This window comes from Chenopodium quinoa, unplaced genomic scaffold, assembly GCF_001683475.1.
Source record: "Chenopodium quinoa cultivar QQ74 unplaced genomic scaffold, ASM168347v1, whole genome shotgun sequence".
Classification (NCBI taxonomy): domain Eukaryota; kingdom Viridiplantae; phylum Streptophyta; class Magnoliopsida; order Caryophyllales; family Amaranthaceae; genus Chenopodium; species Chenopodium quinoa.
The window spans coordinates 1,460,656-1,480,404 of record NW_018744041.1 but is presented as its reverse complement, the minus strand read 5'-3'; the positions used below and the strand labels follow the sequence as shown (position 1 = coordinate 1,480,404).

Genomic DNA, 19,749 nt, shown 5'->3' with positions numbered 1-19,749 from the left:
AATAATTCAATATTAAGTATTAATTTTAAGTAGAGCAGAGCGGAGCAAAATGCATGTTTTTATTCATGTTTAGTGGTTTACCACTGTGATATATATATATATATATATATATATATATATATATATATATATATATATATTATTATTCTTATCAAAAAATATTAATTATTATTATAATAATTCAATAAGTATTAATTTTAAGTAGAGCAGAGCAGAACAAATTTCAGCAAAACAGAGCAGAGCAAAAACAGCTCTAAAGAACGGGACCTAATAATAGTTTGACAACATTACTATACATATATGATGAGTTGGTTTCATATAATAAGAAGTTTTCCCTGTATTACAAAGAGATAATTGATGAGATTTAGTACCTTTTAGCAATTAGATAAATATTTGACCACTTAATCAAATATTTTTGGTGTTTGAAAAATAGATGATTGAAAGAGGTAATTTAATTTTATTTTTTTTTATTTTTTTTGACAAAGGAGAAAGAGTTAATTAGAGTTCAGCAAGTTGACTTGGAAAAATATGTTCAATCCACATTTTTAGAAGACCTATTTGAGCAATTATGGCAATAAGATAATTTGATAATATACAAGCAGATGATATAAAGAGTTCGTCAAAACAACTAATGTAACCAATAAATTAAATTCATCTAACGAGTTAGGGGTTGTTCTCTTACGTTGAAATTTAGTTTAACTCGGTTCAGTTCGGTTCAGCTTTGCTCCTAATTTCTTTCTCTTATAAAATATTCATTTTAGTTCAGTTCAGTTCAGTTCAGCTCAGCTCAGTTCAGTTCAATTTAGCTCAATTCAGTTCAATTCAGCTAAGTTCAGTCAATGAGAACATGCTCTTAGTCAAAACATCTAATGTAACTAGTAAGTAAAATCCATTTACTCATAGAGAGTTAGTCAATCAGTAAGTCAAATCGATATATACAACCATTTATATAAGCTATTCTCTATATCTCTAATTATTTGCTCCATTTTTCTTGTAAAAAAAAAAAAATTGCTCCATTTTGACTTTTCATGAATTTTAAGGTATGTTCTTAATTATAAATGTGTCTAATTATACACACATTAAAATTATAGAAATGAAAATTTAAAAGTAGATATTGTAAAGAACACAACAAGATCGCATCCAATTATATTATTCCTTACTATAGATTTGTGAGGATTTTTAACCAAATGTTATAAATAATGTCCCAAATAATACAATTGGGCAATGAAATGAGTATGGACCGAGTAATTCCTTTATTTACTTTTACCCTTTTTTTTTAATATTTCAACAATTTCACTTATCTTTTACTTTGTTTGTATAATATTCAAGTTAATTAAATTGCCTAAAAATATGTGTCAACTATTATTTTTTTTTTTATTTTTTTTTTTAAGGAAACTATTATCTCAATTTATGTGGATACTTATATAACAAAATAAAGTCAAAATGTTGCAAGATCAAAAGTGGAAATCTTACCCGTCACTCCATAAGGTCTTAATGTTCAGCGACGGCAGTGACTGAGAAAAGAAAGTGATAAGAAAAAAAAAAAAAAAAAAAAAGTAAAAAAAAAAAAAAAAAAAAAAAAAAAGAAGTGAACAACAACAACATCTGTTTCGCCGGCCTCGACGGAGGTGGAGCCAATCACACCACCAAAACAAACGACATCTTCTTCTTCTTCATCTCCTCTTTCTCTCTCCTCATTAACATTTTGACGACAATGGTCTGTTAACTTCCACGACAATCTTCCTCCACTCCACCTATTTCTCTAGAACCTTCCACTCAACTTCTATGGAAACTAAACGAACTGAAAGTCCGATCTACCCTCGCCGGTGGACTTCCGAGCCCAACAATGTCGCCGCCGCATCTCTCCTTTCTTCCCGTCCTCACCACAATCGCACCACCTCCTCCGTCGAATCTCCCACCGCTTCGCCTACTCGCGCCCACCACGCTCGCACTTCCTCTGCTACCGGAATCTCCAGTGTTAAGCGCACTCAGAACTTCGCTGCTCGAGCTGCTGCTCAACGGCTAGCTCAAGTTATGGCTTCTCAGACTACTGATGAAGATGATGATGATGGTGGTGATCTACGTTTTCCTGCTCCTGCATTGTCTAGAAACATCGTTAATGGTGTTTCCAAGCCTGTTCTACCTTCTGCTCCTAAGGTTACTTCAACTAGATCTTCTTCTCCTGCGGTTAGTGAACTCTCTTTTACTCTCTATTTATCTTGAATTGTTGATCTGCTGTTGTTTGTTACGGCATTGCTGAGTTTTGTTAGCTTTGTTGTTGATTGAATTGACGATTGATTGAATTTTTGGTGGAGAAAGTCAGCGAGGAATTCGCTGGATGAAATGCCGTCAGTTCGGGCGAAATCTAATGGTAGATCATCAGCATCTGTTCGAACTGCTGCCGCACCGAAATCGGTTCCGGTACCGGCACCAACACCAGTTCCGTTTTCGTCGAATGTTACAACGTTGAAGAGCCAATCCTCCCTCCCACCGTTGGATTCACCTTCCTTTAGGTCTCAGAAAGATAGTAAACGGTATAGTATTGATTTCTCTTATTTGATTTGTTTATTAAGTTGGATATGGTGATTTTTGTTGCTAATTGTGGTTAGGAATCTTAGGAGTATGCATCTGTTCTGCTGCGAATTTGAGTAGATTATGGAGATCAATGAATGTGCTGCATTTGCACAAGAGGTTGAATCTGAAACATGCTCTATTGTTAATGATGCTAGGAATTACTAAAGTTTGGCTTTGATTATAAATTATTTTAGACGTACATAGTTATGATTTCGAGATATTGCCTTTCATTTCTGTCTCTGTAGAGCACTTATTGTTTGCAATTGCTATATTTAAGATTCTTATGAAGGCAAATTGGCATATGGTATTCTAAAATAAATGTTAATGTGATCATTTGAACTTGCGCTGACCCTATCTTGATGATATTCATGCTTGGATATTGTTGTTTTTGCTCAGCTGTTCTAATGCAAATGTTCAGTGATCATGGTTTCTATAATCATGTTCTAATGAAAATTACAGCCCATAGAGTTATGAAATGTTAATAGTTTTCTACTTAGCTAATGCCATTGCACCTACCAGTTCTATAGATTCGTATGTCATATGCAAGTAGAAGAAATTATCGGACTCATATGTTAACCTTAGTTTTTGGATAACCATTCACTTCTTCGCTAACATAATATGAAGTAAATTATTCGCTAACATGATATGGTAATGTTTTTCTACTTAGCTAATGCCATTGCACCAACCTATTCTATAGCATTGTATGTCATATTCAAGTAGAAGAAATTATTGGACTCTTATGTTAGCCTTAGTTTTTGGATAACAAGTGGTACGTGAGTTGGGTTTAGAACGTCGTGAGACAGTTCGGTTCCTATCTACCGTTGGTGCAAGGTGACCCCTGTTAAGGAGGTCAAACCAAGGACCTATGGAAGTCGGGGCTCGTCCCCTAAACTGGGCTTAGCCAAGTTGTCGCCGTTCACCCATTCACTTCTTCACTAACATAATAAGGCTATGTTGAAGGTTATGTACTCACTATATTTGGTGAGTATAAACTTACTGTTAAATCATATGAATTCATCAATTTTATGCAGCATCAGTCATGATTGTTGATATAACACCCACGAGATTTTGTTCAAATATGTAATGTGTGGAGTGGGACTAGTTTGAAAGGGTTAGTGTTATAATTGATTAGCCTCTATCATTCTAATAATAAAACTAATATTGGTTTGAAGATATTAAAATGGCGGGCCGTTGAGAGCTTAACTTCAAGTAATGCTTCCTATTTAATCTAAGCTTTGACAGCTTTGTCAAGACGATGACTTTTGTTATCATTTTAACTTTTCCCTAGAGTATTTTGCATCACTTGTAATGCTTTCTATAAGATTATTGATTCATGTACAAATGCTCTCCTATTCTCCTATCTGCCCATAGCATCCTATATATTATCTCATACCTTCTACTTCGGTCTCGTCTCTGGGTCCGTGCTTCTTTGCCTAATAAGCCACATGGATGTCTATTTCCCTTGTGCAGAACCATGTATACGGTGAATCTTTGGTGAATAAATCATCGTAATGCATTGACTTTAAACAGTTTAAATTGTTGTGTTTGTTTCCAGATTCTTTGCAGATAAAGTACAAAATAATACCAAAGATGCAGGACATCTGCAAGATTCTTCTGGTCTACGTGATGAAGTATGTTTCGAATTTATATGCAGAGATTTGTAAATTATGCATCTAGATATAAGAGGTGGAGGATATTGGTTCCCATGTTCTTCAAAATTGGTTTGATTGACATATCCTTTTTGCAGCTTGATATGCTACAAGAGGAGAACAACAATGTGCTTTCAAAGGTTCATCCTTTCTGCTTTTCTAATTGGGTTTATCATATTTATTAATGTTTTGGTTTGGTTTCTTATTTTTTGTTTCATATCTTCTGTAGCTTAGAGCAGAAGAAGAGAGAAGTAAGCAAGTGGAGGCTAGAGTTAAAGAGCTTGAAAAACAGGTTTTGTTTTATTGTCCTTTTCCTTAGAAAATAACATCTTTATTTGTTTGTAAATTGTAACATAACATTTGTTTTTTCATTGTTGGATTGAATACCTTTGTTGTTGTGGTCTCCCTTTTCATAATTGGAGCTCTACAAGAAGAATGATGATTCCAAATTCCTACTAGAACTTCTGTTTATCTATGTCAAGCTTGTAGTATTTGAAATTAAAAATTTGCTTTTATATTATGGGATTAAGAACCAGCTTTATGCAGGTGTGAGCCAACAAATTTCTTTCCAATAATTACAAAGTTCATTAATTTTCCTAAAACCATCGAGAATTTTTACCACTTTATGAACTCAAAATAAAAGAGTAATTTTAGCTATCCAAATGAAAATTGGGTCATTTGGGTCGGGTCAGCTAACATTCGGGTCAGGTGCGGGTTGGGTCGGGTTGGGTCCGGTTAGGTCAATTTGGGTTTTGGGTATGACTCGGGTTAGGTTTCGGGTTTTTTCAATTTTGGGTCGGGTCTATTCGGGTCATACCATTTTTGGGTAAAGTATGTTCGGGTCATATTCGGGTCGGGTAAAAATTGGGTCGGGTCATGTTCGGGTTGTTTCATTTGTAGATCAAGCTGAACTCGATAATTTTATTACAAGTATTATGAACTTGGCTACATTTGGGGATGAACAATTTGAATCATTTTTGGCATCAAACATTTTTAGTTCATTTATAAGGTAATTTTAGTTTAGAACATTTCAAGTATCGGGTCTGTTTGGGTCAAACACTTTGAGACAACTTTTGGTGGGTCACTTCGGGTATCGGGTTAACTTCGGGTCAGGTAAGTTTGGGTGTCTGGTCAAGATCATGTCAACTCCATTTTTGGGTCGGGTATGGGTTGGATCGATTTCGGATTTCGGGTCAGGATTGCCAAGTCTACATAAGGGGGTAAAAGAAGGAGATAAGTGGCTTTTAAAGTAGTTTTTTTTTCATTATCAATGGAGACTAATAGAGTTGGAATAGACATGAGCAGACATATTCTTTGTATGGATTCACTACAGTGTAGACTTAATTAATTGTAACTTCCTTTGAAGTAAAAGGTAACATTGTTAATTCAGACTAAAATAACATTGGAATGCGAATAAAATTTATTAGCTCACTTTAAAAAAGCCTTGATTTCAGAAACATAATAAAAAAAGGGTTCATCGATCATCGCTATATAGGGTTATAGGCTTGCAAATCCTTATTATGTCCCGTGCGAAATATTTCCATGTATTCTTGTACTCATTGCTAAGAGACTCTCCTTCGAAATTCAGGGAGATATTTTAATTTACGTTCCTTATTTGAACCTTTAATGTTACAAAGAGTTAGGCAACAGGACAATGGAGCTCAGTTCTGGGAGCTGTTGCTTGTCCAGAGTATGGTGTGGGAATGAAACTAGGCAAAAAGGGACCTTTATGTTGATCAACATAAAAGTATCTGACATTTAATGAACTTGATAGTCTGCCATATACAAATGTACGTATAGTTATACTCTCTTAAAATTCTTGAAACATGGTTGGTGTTTTGGATGAAAGCTAGATAACAGAAAAAGCCTTTAAAATGAAATTGCTTCATTGGAAAGATAAAGCAAACTAATAGATGATTGTATAATTCAAATATTATAAAAATGAGTAGACGTCCATACACAATTACTGGGGGTGTATTGACATACAATTTGGCTATAACTGGGGCATATTAACTTGAAAATTTTGCTAATATTTGTGTGAATTTTAGAAGGGAATAATGACAAAACATTTTAATAAGAGGGAGTAATTTGAACTGAAACTTTCATGCTGCTGTTCAGCTATGCTAACTTATATTTCGTAATTGTTTATCCTGTTGCTGCTGATTATCTTGATAATCCTGTGTTTCTTTAGGTTGCTTCGCTTGGGGATGGAGTCTCTTTAGAAGCTAAGTTTTTGAACAGGTATCATGTTACTGTCAATATATATGTTTTGACCTGTTTTTCGGGTTTCAGACCTTCTGTTCTGATTTCTGCATTCTGGTAATCTCTGCAGAAAAGAAGTCGCCTTACGTCAAAGAGAGGTTGTTAAAACATGGCTTCTGTTTCTTTTTCCCTTTTTCTTCTATGAACTTGCTTGATTATTTACTGGTCCTTACTCTGGTATATTTTAGTTTTCATTAATTGATTTCCTTGTGTTAAATGTGGGGGTATATAGTTGGCTTTATCCAGGATTATTAATGCATCAAGCAGACCTAACCCCTTCATTTATATACTTTATTCTGTACTTGTGGTTTCTTTGCTCATATGGATATTTATGAAAAGCTCAGCCTCTACAGGCTGCACTTAAAGATGACAAGCAATCAAAAGAAGTAATAAACAAAGAAGTCACAAATCTTCGTTTAGAAGCCGAGGTAACTTTTTTAAGATACAATTTCAACTTTTGGCTACTTAATTGCTTGCTTATCCTTTTTATCTATTACATGTGATCTTATGCTTTCCTTCCTTGGTTTGAAGAATGCTAAACATGAAGTTGAAGCTGCTGCAGCACGGCTTCAGGGTACTGAATCTGAAGTTAAAGCTCTTCGTTCAATGACAGAAAGAATGATTTTAACTCAGGAAGAGATGGTCTGTTCCAGCTATGTACTGCAGATTTCTTCTTTGGTTGTTTGAAAGTTATCTTACTGATCAAGTTATCATGGCAGGAAGAAGTAGTTCTCAAGAGATGTTGGCTTGCTCGTTACTGGGGCTTAGCTGCACAGATTGGTAATACACCTGTTATATTCATTGTCTTTTTAATGTTTTCGGTCTTTACTCATTGGTTAGGGAATACTTTGTTCATTCTTTTTATTCAGAATAAATTTTTGACATGCTTTCGGGGAAATATTGAGGAATGTCATTCACCTCTTGGGGTTGGCTATTTTGAGAGCTTAGTGTCTTTCCATGGAAATACTGAAACTCTCTATAGCTTATGTGTGATTTTAATTTTGTCAATTTCCATAGATACATGTTCAAATATTAACATCTGCCCTTGCTTACTGATTTCTTCATTCCTTTGTCTCATATGCTAACTCCATACAATGGTCTGGCTTGGTTATAACTAGACAAGGGCTTAGTTTACCTTGTTGCGGAGTCAGATGCACTCAAATCCCTGCTACTGAAAGGCTACCATGATGACCTCCAGGTCTAGTCACATATCACATAACCTCACTGTTATCCTAGCAGTAACACCTTTTATGTTTTGAACATCATAATGTTTTTTGTTACGGAGTACTAAATTTAATGAAGCTACAGACGGCAGGGTATAAAAAAAAAACATAATGAAATAATGCAGGCTCATTGGGCAGTTATATTGCATCTGGTTAAAAAAATGCACCTTTGTCCCATTATTATTAAGTAGTTTTGCTATGGAATTTTTCAACAACAATCTGCATCCATCAAAAGTTGCTGAAAAGTTATATGTACGCACATGTAGCACCTAGATCTATTTCTGGCAGCCTTATGAGGTAATAAGTTGAGTAATTTCTTGAACCTAAAGGGGATTATTTTAAAGGGCCCTATTTATGTCTTGCTGAATGCAGTCACTTTTTGCAGTTGCCTTATTACAGCTCCAGTAGCTGCGGTATGTGTGTTATTATATTTACAAAAATTCTACTTGTACTTTTTTCATAATTGCCATACGGCCATAAAATACTATAGTTGAAGTGTGTAGTAAGTCTTGCACAAGTGGCAAAGATAAGTGCCTTTACTGTTTGCAACCTGGGAGTTCTTGCCCACATGGAACAACCAAGGTTTTCTCGTGATGCCATATTACAATGATTTAGAGAGTTGATAACAGAAGACCTGCCAATTGCCTATGCTCTACCCTCCACCCTCTAGCATTGGACATTACAATTTAGAAAGTTAAATACTTCATAAATAATATGTTTACTTAGTTGATTCTGACTGCACTCTTGTACTTTTTGGCAGGTATATGTGCAGATATTGCTACATCCAAATATGAACACTGGTCTTCATTAGCTCCTCTTCCTTTCGAGTTAGTTATTTCTGCCGGCCAGAAGGCTAAAGAGGAAAGCTGGGAAAAAGGTTGTACTTATGTCTCCTAGCTGTGTGAAACCATTGAAATATCTTTTAATTCATCTGTTACGGGAGTTTGTTTATGAATTCTGTACTCAATACTTGTTTATGTCATTTATATGATTAAGTAGGTGGTGAAGATTCTGAGAATAAAAGCAGGCTTAATCAAGACTTCAATGATCTTACTGGAGATGGAAACATAGAGAATATGCTATCGGTTGAAATGGGCTTAAAAGAGCTTGCGTCATTAAAGGTTCTTTCAGTTTCCCTGAAGATATAGCACTATATCCAATCTGTTGTGACATTCATTCCTCACTTTTTTTTTTCCCCTTTCTTTGCATATGCTGTTAGCTTTTTCTTTCTTTTTTTTTAACTTTTGACATGATTTTAATCTTTTCAGGTGGAAGAATCCATTGCATACGCATTAGCCCAGCAACGCCGGCCAAATTCTTCTAGATTATCTATTTCAGGTTGCCATAAATTACTTTGGCACTTTCTCATAAAGGCTTTAACAATCTTATCTTGATTTTGTTTTGATGGTTATGATGAGCTTGCTTGTACTGTATGTATGGTTTTTAGCATGGAGAATCTTTCTACATATATTTGGCTGTTACACTTTTTCTACTATACTAATGTATCAATTTCATTTGCATGCAGATTTCAAATCACCAGGAGATGCTAAGTATATGGAAGCCTTTGGTACATATCTTTGTTTTTTCTATTTGATTGCTCTTAGATCATAAAGTACCAGATAGATTAATTTTTGGATGAAACTACTCTTCATTAGGATTGAGTGTAATTTGTGAAGACCTCTATAAAGAGATAGTTACAATGATAACCTTATCAACCAAAACCTTTAGTAAAGAACTTTTAGAAATTTGAAGCTCAATCATGATTTATGCTGAATATATAAATATATGCTGCTCTTTTAGGCTTTATAATTGACCTGCCCTTTGGACTCATCTCCTACAGATGGTTTGTTGAAAATCCTTTTAAGTGAATTTGATGAAAGGATAAAAGTGAAGAAAGGGAGACTGAGGGATCCATGTTCAATTATTTGAATTTGGAATGAGAAAGAAAGGGAATGGAACTGAGCAGTCCATTTTCTTTCATTTGAATGGAGAGGTTTGGAGGGAATAAACCAACCCCCATACCATCCCTTCCCTTTCTTTCCTGCCCTTTCTGTTACAATTCTAATCAAAATCCACTGTAAGAGTAGTTGTAACTTGTAAGCTTTGACTTTATTCTGGGCTACTAATTCTTAAGATTGTAAGTTGACACTTCACTTTTTTGCAAATTGTGATGCTAAATTAATTGAATAAAGAAAGTATCAATAAATTCTATGGTGTTTTTCTAATTTTTCCCGTTGTTGGATTTTGGTTTTATTTTATTTTTTTAATGATTCAGCTATGTTAATATTCTGCTGAAATATATTCTCGTTCATCTAAAAATCATGGAGATTTTCTAGTGTGGATCTGACTTGTATATCTGATAGATATGTTAAATTTTGATTGCCTTCATGGTTTTGATATTCCTTTTTGCTGACAGAGCTAAGCCCAGAGGAATCAGAAGATGTTTTGTTTAAAGAGGTTTGGCTTTTTTCTGTTCAGTTTTTCTTCACTCTAGGTTTTTTCTATTTTCCTTCTTGACAAGCTTAGAGCGCATATAATTTCGTGTTTAGAATTTCCTGAGACTGCCAAATGTATTTATGTTTGCAATGATCCCTGCTAGCTATCATTTATATCCACTGCTTTTGACAAAAAAATGCTTTCAGAAACTACTCCTTGTTCATTACTTTCTCCGTTTCATAATCACAACACTATCCTTTTACGTCCGTTTCATAATAATTGTAACTCCTCTTTATTTGGCAAGGACCCATTACTATTTTATTATTTCACTCTCCCATTAACCCCCCTTACACCACTTTTTTAGTACGTAGAATTTTTTTTCTCCTATTAACTATACTTTGTAATATAAAAAATCCCCTATGGTCCCCACCCGGCCACCCTATATTTTTCTAACTTTGTGCAATTCTAGTGTTGCGATTATTACGAGACGGAGTGTAATTTTGTTGAAGTGGCCAGTTTACTTAACCGTTCTGACATCAAATTCAATCTAACCATTGTGGTCCTAAGTGTTTCTCAAAGTTGGAAATGTTATTGATGTTTTTGTTATTTCATTCTCTGCATGCTTATGGAGTCAATTGCCTCGCTGTGTCAGTTCTGCAGCTAAAAGCCTAAAACCCTTTTGTTTTTAAGTTCAATTTATATGAACACACCAAGTTCTAATGTGAAGGATAAAATAAGCAAGCAAAACAGTAATTAATGGATCTATTTCTAGTGACAATTATACTTAAAATGAGATTTAGGAACTTGGGGATGACCTATGTGGTCTTCAGGTGTTAGCTTATCCAAATTCTCTGATGTGAGTGATATAAGTTTTTAACTAATTGAATGTTGGATGAATAGGCATGGCTGACTTACTTTTGGAGAAGAGCGCTGAACCTTGGTATAGAGAAGGACATCGCCAAAGAAAGGCTTCAATTTTGGATCGGTCGGAGCAGACATTCGCCAACCTCACATGATGCAGTTGACGGTAAAATTTCTCTTCTGGTTTCTAGTTCTTATAAGTTGTGGGAAAAAAAATAACGTAAATATCCTCATGGAATTTATGGTCCTGTTGTATCCTGTAAGAGGGCCCTACTCTTGGAAAAATTGATCATGCTGATAAACCTCTGATCTATATTTGTGCTTGTTTTGGATTGTTTGCCTACTTGCAAAATGGCTTGAATGTCAGAGCACATGGTTTCTAATATGCTTCATTTGATGCCTCTTGCTCAGTTGATCAAGGTTTGGTGGAGCTGAGAAAATTAGGGATTGAACGTCGACTCTGGGAGGCATCTCGCAGAGAAAATGATTTCTGATGCCAATGCTTAAATTACACGTAATTTCTACTTACTAGTTGAGACCTCATCTTTCGTTCTCACTGCTGTATAGAATGTATTTCTTCTTTATATGTACATAGCTTAGTTTCTCCTACTTGCTGGGCCATCCCCGTTTTGTTTATTGGGATCCAGGCTCCTATATGTTTTATATATCGAGTCACCATCCTAGACCTATGTTCAATCTTGTTTCTAATGCATACTGTAATTGATGTTCCTGAAATGCATATGAGCATATCAATGCTGCAACAACTAGAATTGGCTCAGCAGTTACTTCGATAACTGAGATACTTGGGCTCTATTCTGTGTGTTGTTTATTTTTAGGCTTACACAACTTTACAATGAGAGGATTCCAAATTAATTGAGGTCCGTAACCTACAATTATGAAAGGACTCAATGAGTTGAGTTTGTGACCTTAGGGAAGATCTCCCATGTACTCCTAATCCGAAGCGATGTTCCTATTTGTAACTTAATACTGTAACTATAACTAAAACAACTCGAGTGATGTGTTCTGAAGAGACGAAGTACATATATCATATATGTATAGGTTTCTTGTTTATTTTTTTTATAAAAAAATTTCGCCTAGCTACACTTTGGCTGGTCACAACCCACCACCAAAAAGTGAAAAAATGGGGTCATGAAACCATGTGCGACATCACTATCACAAGTTAACAACATCCTTGTAGTCTTTTGTTACTGCCTTCTACTGGTAGGAAGGAGCCTTAATAGGCCTTGTTCATGCACCAAAAGTAGACGAAAAGGGCTCACTCCACTTGGATTTCCTGATAACAACTAGATAATAGTATATTCATGTCGTAAAAAAAAAAAAGTATATTCATGTAGTACAATAAACAGAAATTTAGGGTAAGTTCTTTTGAAGGGTGACATTTTGACCCTCCTTTCACTTTTTCATTGTTAGTTGTTAAGACTAAAGAGTCAATCATTGATTTGAAAAATTAAACATCAACTCAAGTTAATGATATGATTCATAAACAAAGGACATTTTCTATAATTATAACAAAAGAATAATAATATCTGGTATGTATCTCCAAAGAAAACTTGTTAATTATTCCCTAACAATTAAGAGAAGAGGTACATGTTATAGATTTCCTAGGTTCACTATTTTTGAAAAGCTCATTGGCTAGAAGTTTTACCATATTATGTTCATAAAACAATAAGTTGAGATGAGTTTAGATAATTTCACAACCAATGTTCTTTTACCGTATAAATGTGTAATATAAACGTATAATACTCCGTAGTAGAATAGTTTTATTGTTTTGAAATTGAAAGTGAAAAGTCTTTATCATTTGGACACACTATAAATTAGTGGGTCTGAGGAAGTGCACCACAGTAGAACAGCATTTCTACCTGCTACCAGCCTACCCTCATCCTATTCAACCCAACGTCTCTCTTTCTCTTCCACTTTGACTAATTTGCATGATTTGCCTACCAAAAAAAGCAATGGTGATGAGAATGCTCCTAGTTTTACAGTTACTAATTTTAGGAATTGGGAATGGTGTGATCGTGATCGAGTCGACTGACAGAATAACAAGATTACCAGGACAACCTTCAGTAGAATTCCAGCATTACTCAGGTTATGTAACACTTACTGATGATCAACACAAAACCAACCAAAAAGCTCTGTTTTACTACTTTGTTGAGGCTGAAATCAACCCTCTTACTAAGCCTCTTGTTCTTTGGCTTAATGGAGGACCTGGTTGTTCTTCACTTGGTGTTGGTGCTTTCTCTGAAAATGGACCTTTTCGGCCTGCAGGAAATCGCCTCGTTACTAATCAGTATAGCTGGAACAAAGGTTCCTTTTCTTTTCATACCTGTCAAATTTATGTCCTGGATTTCCTGCATTATTTTTTGACAGTTTAACTTGCTGATATTTTTGGAGAAGCAAATATGATGTACTGTATTTAGAAACTCCTGCGTTGTTTATGTTCTGGATCTCCTGCATTATTTGTTGACAGTTTAACTAACATGCTGATATTCTTGCAGAAGCAAATATGCTGTATTTAGAAACTCCTGCAGGAGTTGGTTTCTCATATTCAACTAATCTTTCCTTTTATCAAACTGCAAATGATCATATTACAGGTTTTTATCTTCCATTTTTATGACATTTTGCTTCATCTAAGTTAAAATAGTTGCATTAAAATTTATGACGAATGAATATTCAAGTATCTATATCGGATTCTTCGCCGGGTCTTACTCCCGCCCCACCCACAGGCCACAGTGGTACTGTGGTGATTTGGTGAATGAGGAATCTTATCTGCAACACCCTTTGTTAATTTTTGCCTTTTTCAAGCTTTGTCCACTTCAATACTTTATGGCTTCGTTTTCTTCTTCTTTACCTTTTCTGCGTTTTCCTTTTACTTTTTCTTTGTGTATTTTTCCATTTGGAAAAAGAAAAGACTTCATGATTGACACATTTTCCATCACTGCTTCTTTTGCTTTTTCGGTTTCTTTTACTCAAAAAAATAAAGCCAGGGACAATCTCGTGTTTCTGCAAAAATGGTTTCTCAAGTTCCCTCAATATCAGAACAGAAGCTTGTACGTTACCGGGGAAAGCTATGCCGGTAACTCTCTTTCCCTTTAGCAGAACTGATCTTAATTCGTACTCACTTTATCCGAAATTAGTTGTTACATTGTGACAAGAACTTCCGGATGATGCTGCAAATTGAAATTTTAATGAGTCGATAACACAAGTCGAACTGAACTCCTGATGCACACTACATAAACAGGTCATTATGTTCCTCAACTAGCCGAACTTATGCTTCAGTACAACAAGAAGGAAAGACTGTTTAACTTGAAAGGAATTGCAGTGAGTAAAACACCTCACATATTTCTTTTTAAATTTTGTTTGGTTTTTGTAGTAGTTTTTCTGCTGACATTGTTGCCCTATTGATGAAAACATCTTAGCATTATTTTCATATCTTTATTCTCAACTGCAGTTGGGTAATCCAGTTCTAGAGTTCATTACTGATTTCAATTCACGAGCAGAGTTTTTCTGGTCTCATGGATTGATATCTGATTCCACCTACAATGTATTTACTTCGGCTTGCAACTATTCACGTTATGTGGGGGAATACTACCGAGGATTTGTGTCACCAATGTGTTCTAAGGTGATGAACTTGGTGAGCCGAGAAACAAGCAGATTTGTTGATAAATATGATGTTACCCTCGATGTTTGCTTGCCATCTATATTCTCCCAATCCAAATTCCTTACTCCCCATGTGAGTCTGAATATCATTAGTTACCTTTTTTTTTCAGCTGAAAGTTTTGTCTCAATCTTTTCATGCATACTGCAGCAAGATGGTGAGACAATAGACGTTTGTGTGGAGGATGAAACGCTGAAATACTTAAATCAGCAGGATGTGCAAAAGGCCATGCATGCTCGTCTTGTAGGAGTCAATTCATGGACTGTATGTAGCAAGTAATACTTTCGCATCACTTATCCTAAATTTAGTTTGAATTTACAAATTGGATTGGAAACACCAAAGACTAATTTCTTGTTGAGGGGTAGAATATCTGTATTTAGCTTTAGCACTTTACTGATGTTAATTTATGTATCTTGAACTCTTAATATATGATTATTGATTTTGATATGCATGCTTGCTGCCATTCTTAATGATCAGAATCCTGGATTATGAGCTACTTGACCTGGAGCAACCAACAATACATATTCTAGGCGATCTCATCAAGGCTGGAATTCCTGCACTGATTTACAGGTATACTAATTTTCTGTTTATGTCAGTGATAATGTCTTGTAATTTGAGTTTTAATTTTTCCATGACGACATCTTTCCTTTAACCTTTGCGGTCATAGTGGAGATCAAGATTCGGTAATTCCTCTGACTGGAAGTAGAACACTAGTTAAACGGCTAGCTGATGAGCTAAAACTGAACACAACTGTACCATACAGAGTCTGGTTTGTGGGGATGCAGGTCAGCTTTCAGACTGAAGAATTTTTTTAACTCTACAAGAGGCTAACAACTGATGAACTAAATTTTTGATACTCTTAAAAAAAACTGTCTTCATTTTTTAGGTTGGTGGTTGGACAGAAGTGCATGGAGATGTCCTATCTTTTGCCACAATACGAGGAGCATCTCATGAAGCTCCATTTTCTCAGCCAGAGAGGTCCCTTGTGCTGTTTAAATCTTTTCTGGAGGGTAAGCCTCTTCCTGAAGTATTCTGATCTACTTGAATGAGTAACCACAGGAAACAGCAAACATAAGTGTAACTAGGGAAATTTTAAGTATAAGCTTTTTGTGAATTCTGTATTCAGTAAGAAAGGCCACTTTTTCTTTTCTGCATAATGTCGAATGAATTTCGTGTGAGTCAGCTTTTTATTAAGATAAGATGCACAATAGATCTGCAACCAAGATAATTCTTACAGACAAGGTGCATTTCAATGAGAAATGACTAGAGGATCTTCAACATTCATATTCAAACAGTTAAATTCCAAAGCCAGTATCGGTTTTGATAACATCACTGAAAGACTTAAACGTCTTCTTAATTCTGAGGTAACTTCCACAGCTTGAAGTGCAGAATCTGAATTCTGGTCTACAGCAGCCTGATGTCCAGTCCTGTGATCAGTAATAGGAGATGGCCTGGATATTTGAAGTGGCTGTACTACACGCACCCTGTACTTACAAAGATTTTTTCTCAGAAAATCAGAAAACACAAACAAATAAAAGACTATCCATCCAAGTTGAAGGGAAGTCTTTGAAATAATTTTTTGTGTAGGTCAATCATTCATTAGTACTTCCTTAGATACTAACAGTTTTCATTATGTATGAAAATTAATATGAAAGACAGGCATTGTAGGAAGATGCAAACCTGCAATCCATTTGGCAAGAATACTTGATAAGGTTGGGATTATGTTCTGTACGTCCACTACAAAATCAGCAGAAGAAACCTTTAGACATAAAACTTCGACGTATAAAGGTGAAGCTGATATTCTGGATGATTTACCTAAAGCTTGGAAGTGACAAGTTGATGAACGGACCCAACCATGCTTTGGAATTCTCCTCAGGCACTAAACAGACCAAAAAACACAAACAAAAGGTGAACAATCAAAACAATTATCACACCACAGTCAAATTAAAAACCAGTTCTACCAGGGATAGAAGGAAATTAGAAAAAGTAAAAACTTTCTTAAACTTGATTTCTTAGAATTTATCAAAAAAAGTCCGAACTGAATACTTCACAAGACTAACAATCCCGTAAACTATCTCCCAGAGATTGTTATTCAGGGTCTTAAAGCCTTTGAAACGTCATATACCCAAGACTAGCCACCCCGAACTCAGAGATACCTTAGAAGAAAAGGCATATCATTCACATAATAACCATAACATAGTAGCATACATGGACATTGCTAGGTTCATAACTACGTTAGCTGAAAATCCAGGTAAAGTATGACCATATAGCCTAGTTAACTCCAGACAGCTCTAGGATCTAAAATTAGTGAAGTTGGTGCAAGGTAAAGCATCAGGAACATTGATTCATTAGCATCATTTTCTACTCACCAGAACTTAGGAGGTTGATACTGAACTTCTCAGCTGTAGCTGACGAGCCACTTATTTCAGTTACTTCAGTATCCAAATGAAACCTTGAACTAGGTTTGGTATGACCTAAACCAATCATGTTTAGGAAGCGATTGCCTCTGCTTTCCTCTGCCCTTGCATCTGCTGCGAATCTCTGCTCTGGACAGCAAGGAAGCTAGGTAAGATGGAATCTATTTTACAGTACAGTATCTAAAACCAGAAACCATATTTAAATTCTGCATATTTATAACATTGGTGTCTTGATTTCTAGTCTTCTCAACATCGGTAAATATACTGAATCCACAACTACTGATGGCTCTATGGACTGATTCATAGCATAAGCTAGAAGCTTATAAAGACATTCCAGAGAGACTATGCAATATTCGACAATTAACAAAATTTTATAGTGAACCCACCTTTGTAAACCTAGCAACATGGCTTGGAAGTCCCACTTCCTACAAGGTTGAACATCGTAAGTAAATTAGTCACCAAACAGAAACAAACTTGAATATATGCAATCAAAAGCCGAGAAACTGATGATAAAAATAGGCTCCCCATGTCCTGGAATAATCAAGATGGCGAACCCCTACCTTTCTTCCATGAAGGCATGCCTCGTTGCTGTTAACAAGAACCTTGGATGCCCATCTGTTTAATCAATATCCAAAAAAGAATTAGTCTCGCAGTATATATCATGTTGCATTGAAATACTGATGACTACCAACTATTTTGACTCGATCTAAATTGTTAATTCTGAAAGTCCCAAATACTGTAAATGAATAAGGCCTCAATCTTTTCTAACTCCCAAATATTATTACTCCTTATTACATAGTTTTCATAAATAACTGTTGTTTTGATTTGCAACAGTTAGCACAGCATACTGTGTAGACTAATTAAACAATAATTAAGCAAGAAAAGGTAGAATTAGAGAGTAACATACGCGCAAGATGTCGGTGGGTTCCAAACAATCCCCGCAATCACCACTAACTGTAACAGACCACAAAGTACCCAAAAAAGAGCAAAAGAATAAGAAAACAGTAACACTATTCATCCAAAAGAGTGCACTTTCCAGATATAAAAACTAAAAAGAGTTCAAAATGCAATAATTGTTATGTTATTAGAACAATGAATGAATTTTACAATAATCTAAGCTTTTATGTTTTGAGTGGAAATGTAGGCACCTCATCAAAGACTCCAGCAGGACTATGATCATAGTTAGCAAGAAAGAATCCACCAAGTGTATATCTGTACAGTTTAAAGCAAAGTTTGTTATGAATTTATAATACCCAAATGATTAGCAATAACAAATTTCCACTCCAAAAACCAAAAGGAATGAATAATACCCAAAAGCTTCAACTAATCTGAACTCTTTGGGAATCAGAGCTCGGGCGACATCCGCCTTCACTAAATGGAATTGATACAGAGCCCTGCATATTAAAACAGAAACCCATAAAAACCATTCAATCTTTTAGTTCTAAACCTCCAAAAAAAAAAAAAAAAAAAAAAAGAAAGATAAAGAATTGGGAAACTGGCCTGCCTGTGAATCTCCAAGGGGGTTTGCCATAAGAAGTACAAGATTTAGCTTCAACAGCAGCTTCCATTTTTTATAAAAAGTTTCTGCTTTTTTTGAAATTCAACTCAATTTATTAGTTTTCTGTAAATTTGCCTTTTTCAGTAAATATTGTACAATTGAAAAATTTGACATACATTTGATTGGAGGGTCCAATTAATTGATGAACAACTTCAATGAATGAAATGATGGAGTTGAAAGAAGAGAGAGTGTTGAAGAAGATGAAGATGACAAGGAGTGACGTCAGCAGTATGATGGAGATCGGAGTTTATCTAATTTTTATTTAATTTAATATATAAAAAGGAAGGGGAGTACTCTGCTGAAATTCATTGGTTGGTTTATTTTAATGTGGATAGACTTCCCCTTTACTATGTCTTTATCCTCAGTATGAAGCTGATAAGAGTGACACTAATAGTAGAGATTAAAGAATAAACTATAGTTCCAAACCCATTTAACCATACAAACATAAACACCCAGATCCAACTACTTTTTTATTCTAATTTGGCGCCAACTGCCTTCCCCACTTCTATTTTTTTTACTAATTAATTTCTTATAATTCTTCATATACTCATGCTTAGACACAAGATGGATCATTTGGAAAGAAAGCTAATCTTGATTTATATAGGGGTTGTTATCAAATTTCAAGGTGCTTAGAGTTTACGGATTCTGTCTTATAGGTGTGAATGTAGTTGTGATACGTACTGAACGAGTATGTACATACCAAAATTAACTTCGACGGTTTGGTTTGCAACAACTTAATAGTAGCAGGAATCATCATAAGAGATAGCAACAGTACCCTTATCAAGGCATCTACTTTCAACCTCGACACACAACAAATTATTTACAGCTGAAGCTAGTGGCAGGAATCATCATTAGAGATAGCAGCGATGCCCTCATCAAGACATTTACTTTCGACCTCTGCAACAACAAAATATTTACAGTAGAAGCTCTAACTTTTTATAAAGGAGTCCAACTAGCTCTTCAATGTGGCATTCAGATTGAAGGGGATAATCCATTAGTCATCAAGGCGTTTGGGCAACCCCTTGGCAAATCGAGCATATTATCAAATACATTCGATCTCTCCTCACTCATTTTCATAATTAGAGTATTCAAC

The 19,749-nt window shown here is 35.2% G+C and overlaps 3 protein-coding genes across 5 annotated transcripts; 2 read left to right on the top strand and 1 right to left on the bottom strand.

Annotated features, from left to right (window-relative positions):
- Positions 1-1,242: 1,242 nt before the first annotated feature.
- Positions 1,243-11,843, top strand: LOC110690472 (coiled-coil domain-containing protein SCD2-like). 2 transcript variants are annotated; one of them, XM_021867314.1, is made up of 17 exons: positions 1,243-2,187; positions 2,320-2,534; positions 4,130-4,205; positions 4,322-4,363; positions 4,453-4,515; positions 6,415-6,464; positions 6,556-6,583; positions 6,830-6,913; positions 7,017-7,127; positions 7,205-7,265; positions 8,469-8,585; positions 8,708-8,829; positions 8,977-9,046; positions 9,234-9,275; positions 10,125-10,165; positions 11,045-11,171; positions 11,417-11,843. In XM_021867314.1, exons 1-17 carry the CDS (start codon positions 1,786-1,788, stop codon positions 11,497-11,499), a joined length of 1,734 nt encoding a protein of 577 aa, XP_021723006.1. In that variant the 5' UTR covers positions 1,243-1,785; the 3' UTR covers positions 11,500-11,843. The 2 variants fall into 2 exon arrangements, with proteins under 2 accessions (XP_021723006.1, XP_021723007.1); XM_021867315.1 differs by having other exon boundaries at positions 1,786-2,187; positions 6,839-6,913.
- A 1,010-nt stretch (positions 11,844-12,853) lies between these two features.
- On the top strand, positions 12,854-15,838 carry LOC110690470 (serine carboxypeptidase-like 45). Its single transcript, XM_021867310.1, has 9 exons — positions 12,854-13,330; positions 13,522-13,617; positions 14,007-14,099; positions 14,265-14,344; positions 14,475-14,756; positions 14,832-14,956; positions 15,159-15,251; positions 15,349-15,466; positions 15,568-15,838. The coding sequence occupies exons 1-9, from the start codon at positions 12,955-12,957 to the stop codon at positions 15,715-15,717; spliced, it is 1,413 nt and encodes a 470-aa protein (XP_021723002.1). The 5' UTR covers positions 12,854-12,954; the 3' UTR covers positions 15,718-15,838.
- A 74-nt stretch (positions 15,839-15,912) lies between these two features.
- On the bottom strand, positions 15,913-19,011 carry LOC110690471 (protein NEOXANTHIN-DEFICIENT 1-like). Of its 2 annotated transcripts, none has more exons than XM_021867313.1 (11): positions 18,773-19,011; positions 18,599-18,685; positions 18,409-18,492; positions 18,247-18,310; positions 18,006-18,052; positions 17,659-17,713; positions 17,485-17,523; positions 17,051-17,222; positions 16,497-16,560; positions 16,362-16,418; positions 15,913-16,165 (listed from the first exon to the last, which is right to left on the bottom strand). In XM_021867313.1, the coding sequence occupies exons 2-11, from the start codon at positions 18,664-18,666 to the stop codon at positions 15,931-15,933; spliced, it is 885 nt and encodes a 294-aa protein (XP_021723005.1). In that variant the 5' UTR covers positions 18,667-18,685; positions 18,773-19,011; the 3' UTR covers positions 15,913-15,930. The 2 variants fall into 2 exon arrangements, with proteins under 2 accessions (XP_021723005.1, XP_021723004.1); XM_021867312.1 differs by having other exon boundaries at positions 18,599-18,682; positions 18,773-19,010.
- Between the last annotated feature and the right edge of the window lie 738 nt (positions 19,012-19,749).

Bases quoted from the DNA above. Each gene is read 5' to 3' on its own strand.
- LOC110690472 (XM_021867314.1), top strand. From the start codon at position 1,786: ATGGAAACTAAACGAACTGAAAGTCCGATCTACCCTCGCCGGTGGACT. The intron at 7,128-7,204 runs GTCTGTTCCAGC...TTATCATGGCAG, and splicing joins TTTTAACTCAGGAAGAGATG to GAAGAAGTAGTTCTCAAGAG. The intron at 11,172-11,416 runs GTAAAATTTCTC...CCTCTTGCTCAG, and splicing joins CTCACATGATGCAGTTGACG to TTGATCAAGGTTTGGTGGAG.
- LOC110690470 (XM_021867310.1), top strand. From the start codon at position 12,955: ATGATTTGCCTACCAAAAAAAGCAATGGTGATGAGAATGCTCCTAGTT. The intron at 14,757-14,831 runs GTGAGTCTGAAT...TGCATACTGCAG, and splicing joins CCAAATTCCTTACTCCCCAT to CAAGATGGTGAGACAATAGA. The intron at 14,957-15,158 runs GTAATACTTTCG...CTTAATGATCAG, and splicing joins TCATGGACTGTATGTAGCAA to AATCCTGGATTATGAGCTAC.
- LOC110690471 (XM_021867313.1), bottom strand. From the start codon at position 18,666: ATGGAAGCTGCTGTTGAAGCTAAATCTTGTACTTCTTATGGCAAACCC. The intron at 18,311-18,408 runs GTATTATTCATT...TAAACTGTACAG, and splicing joins AGATTAGTTGAAGCTTTTGG to ATATACACTTGGTGGATTCT. The intron at 17,524-17,658 runs GTAGGGGTTCGC...TCAACCTTGTAG, and splicing joins CATGCCTTCATGGAAGAAAG to GAAGTGGGACTTCCAAGCCA.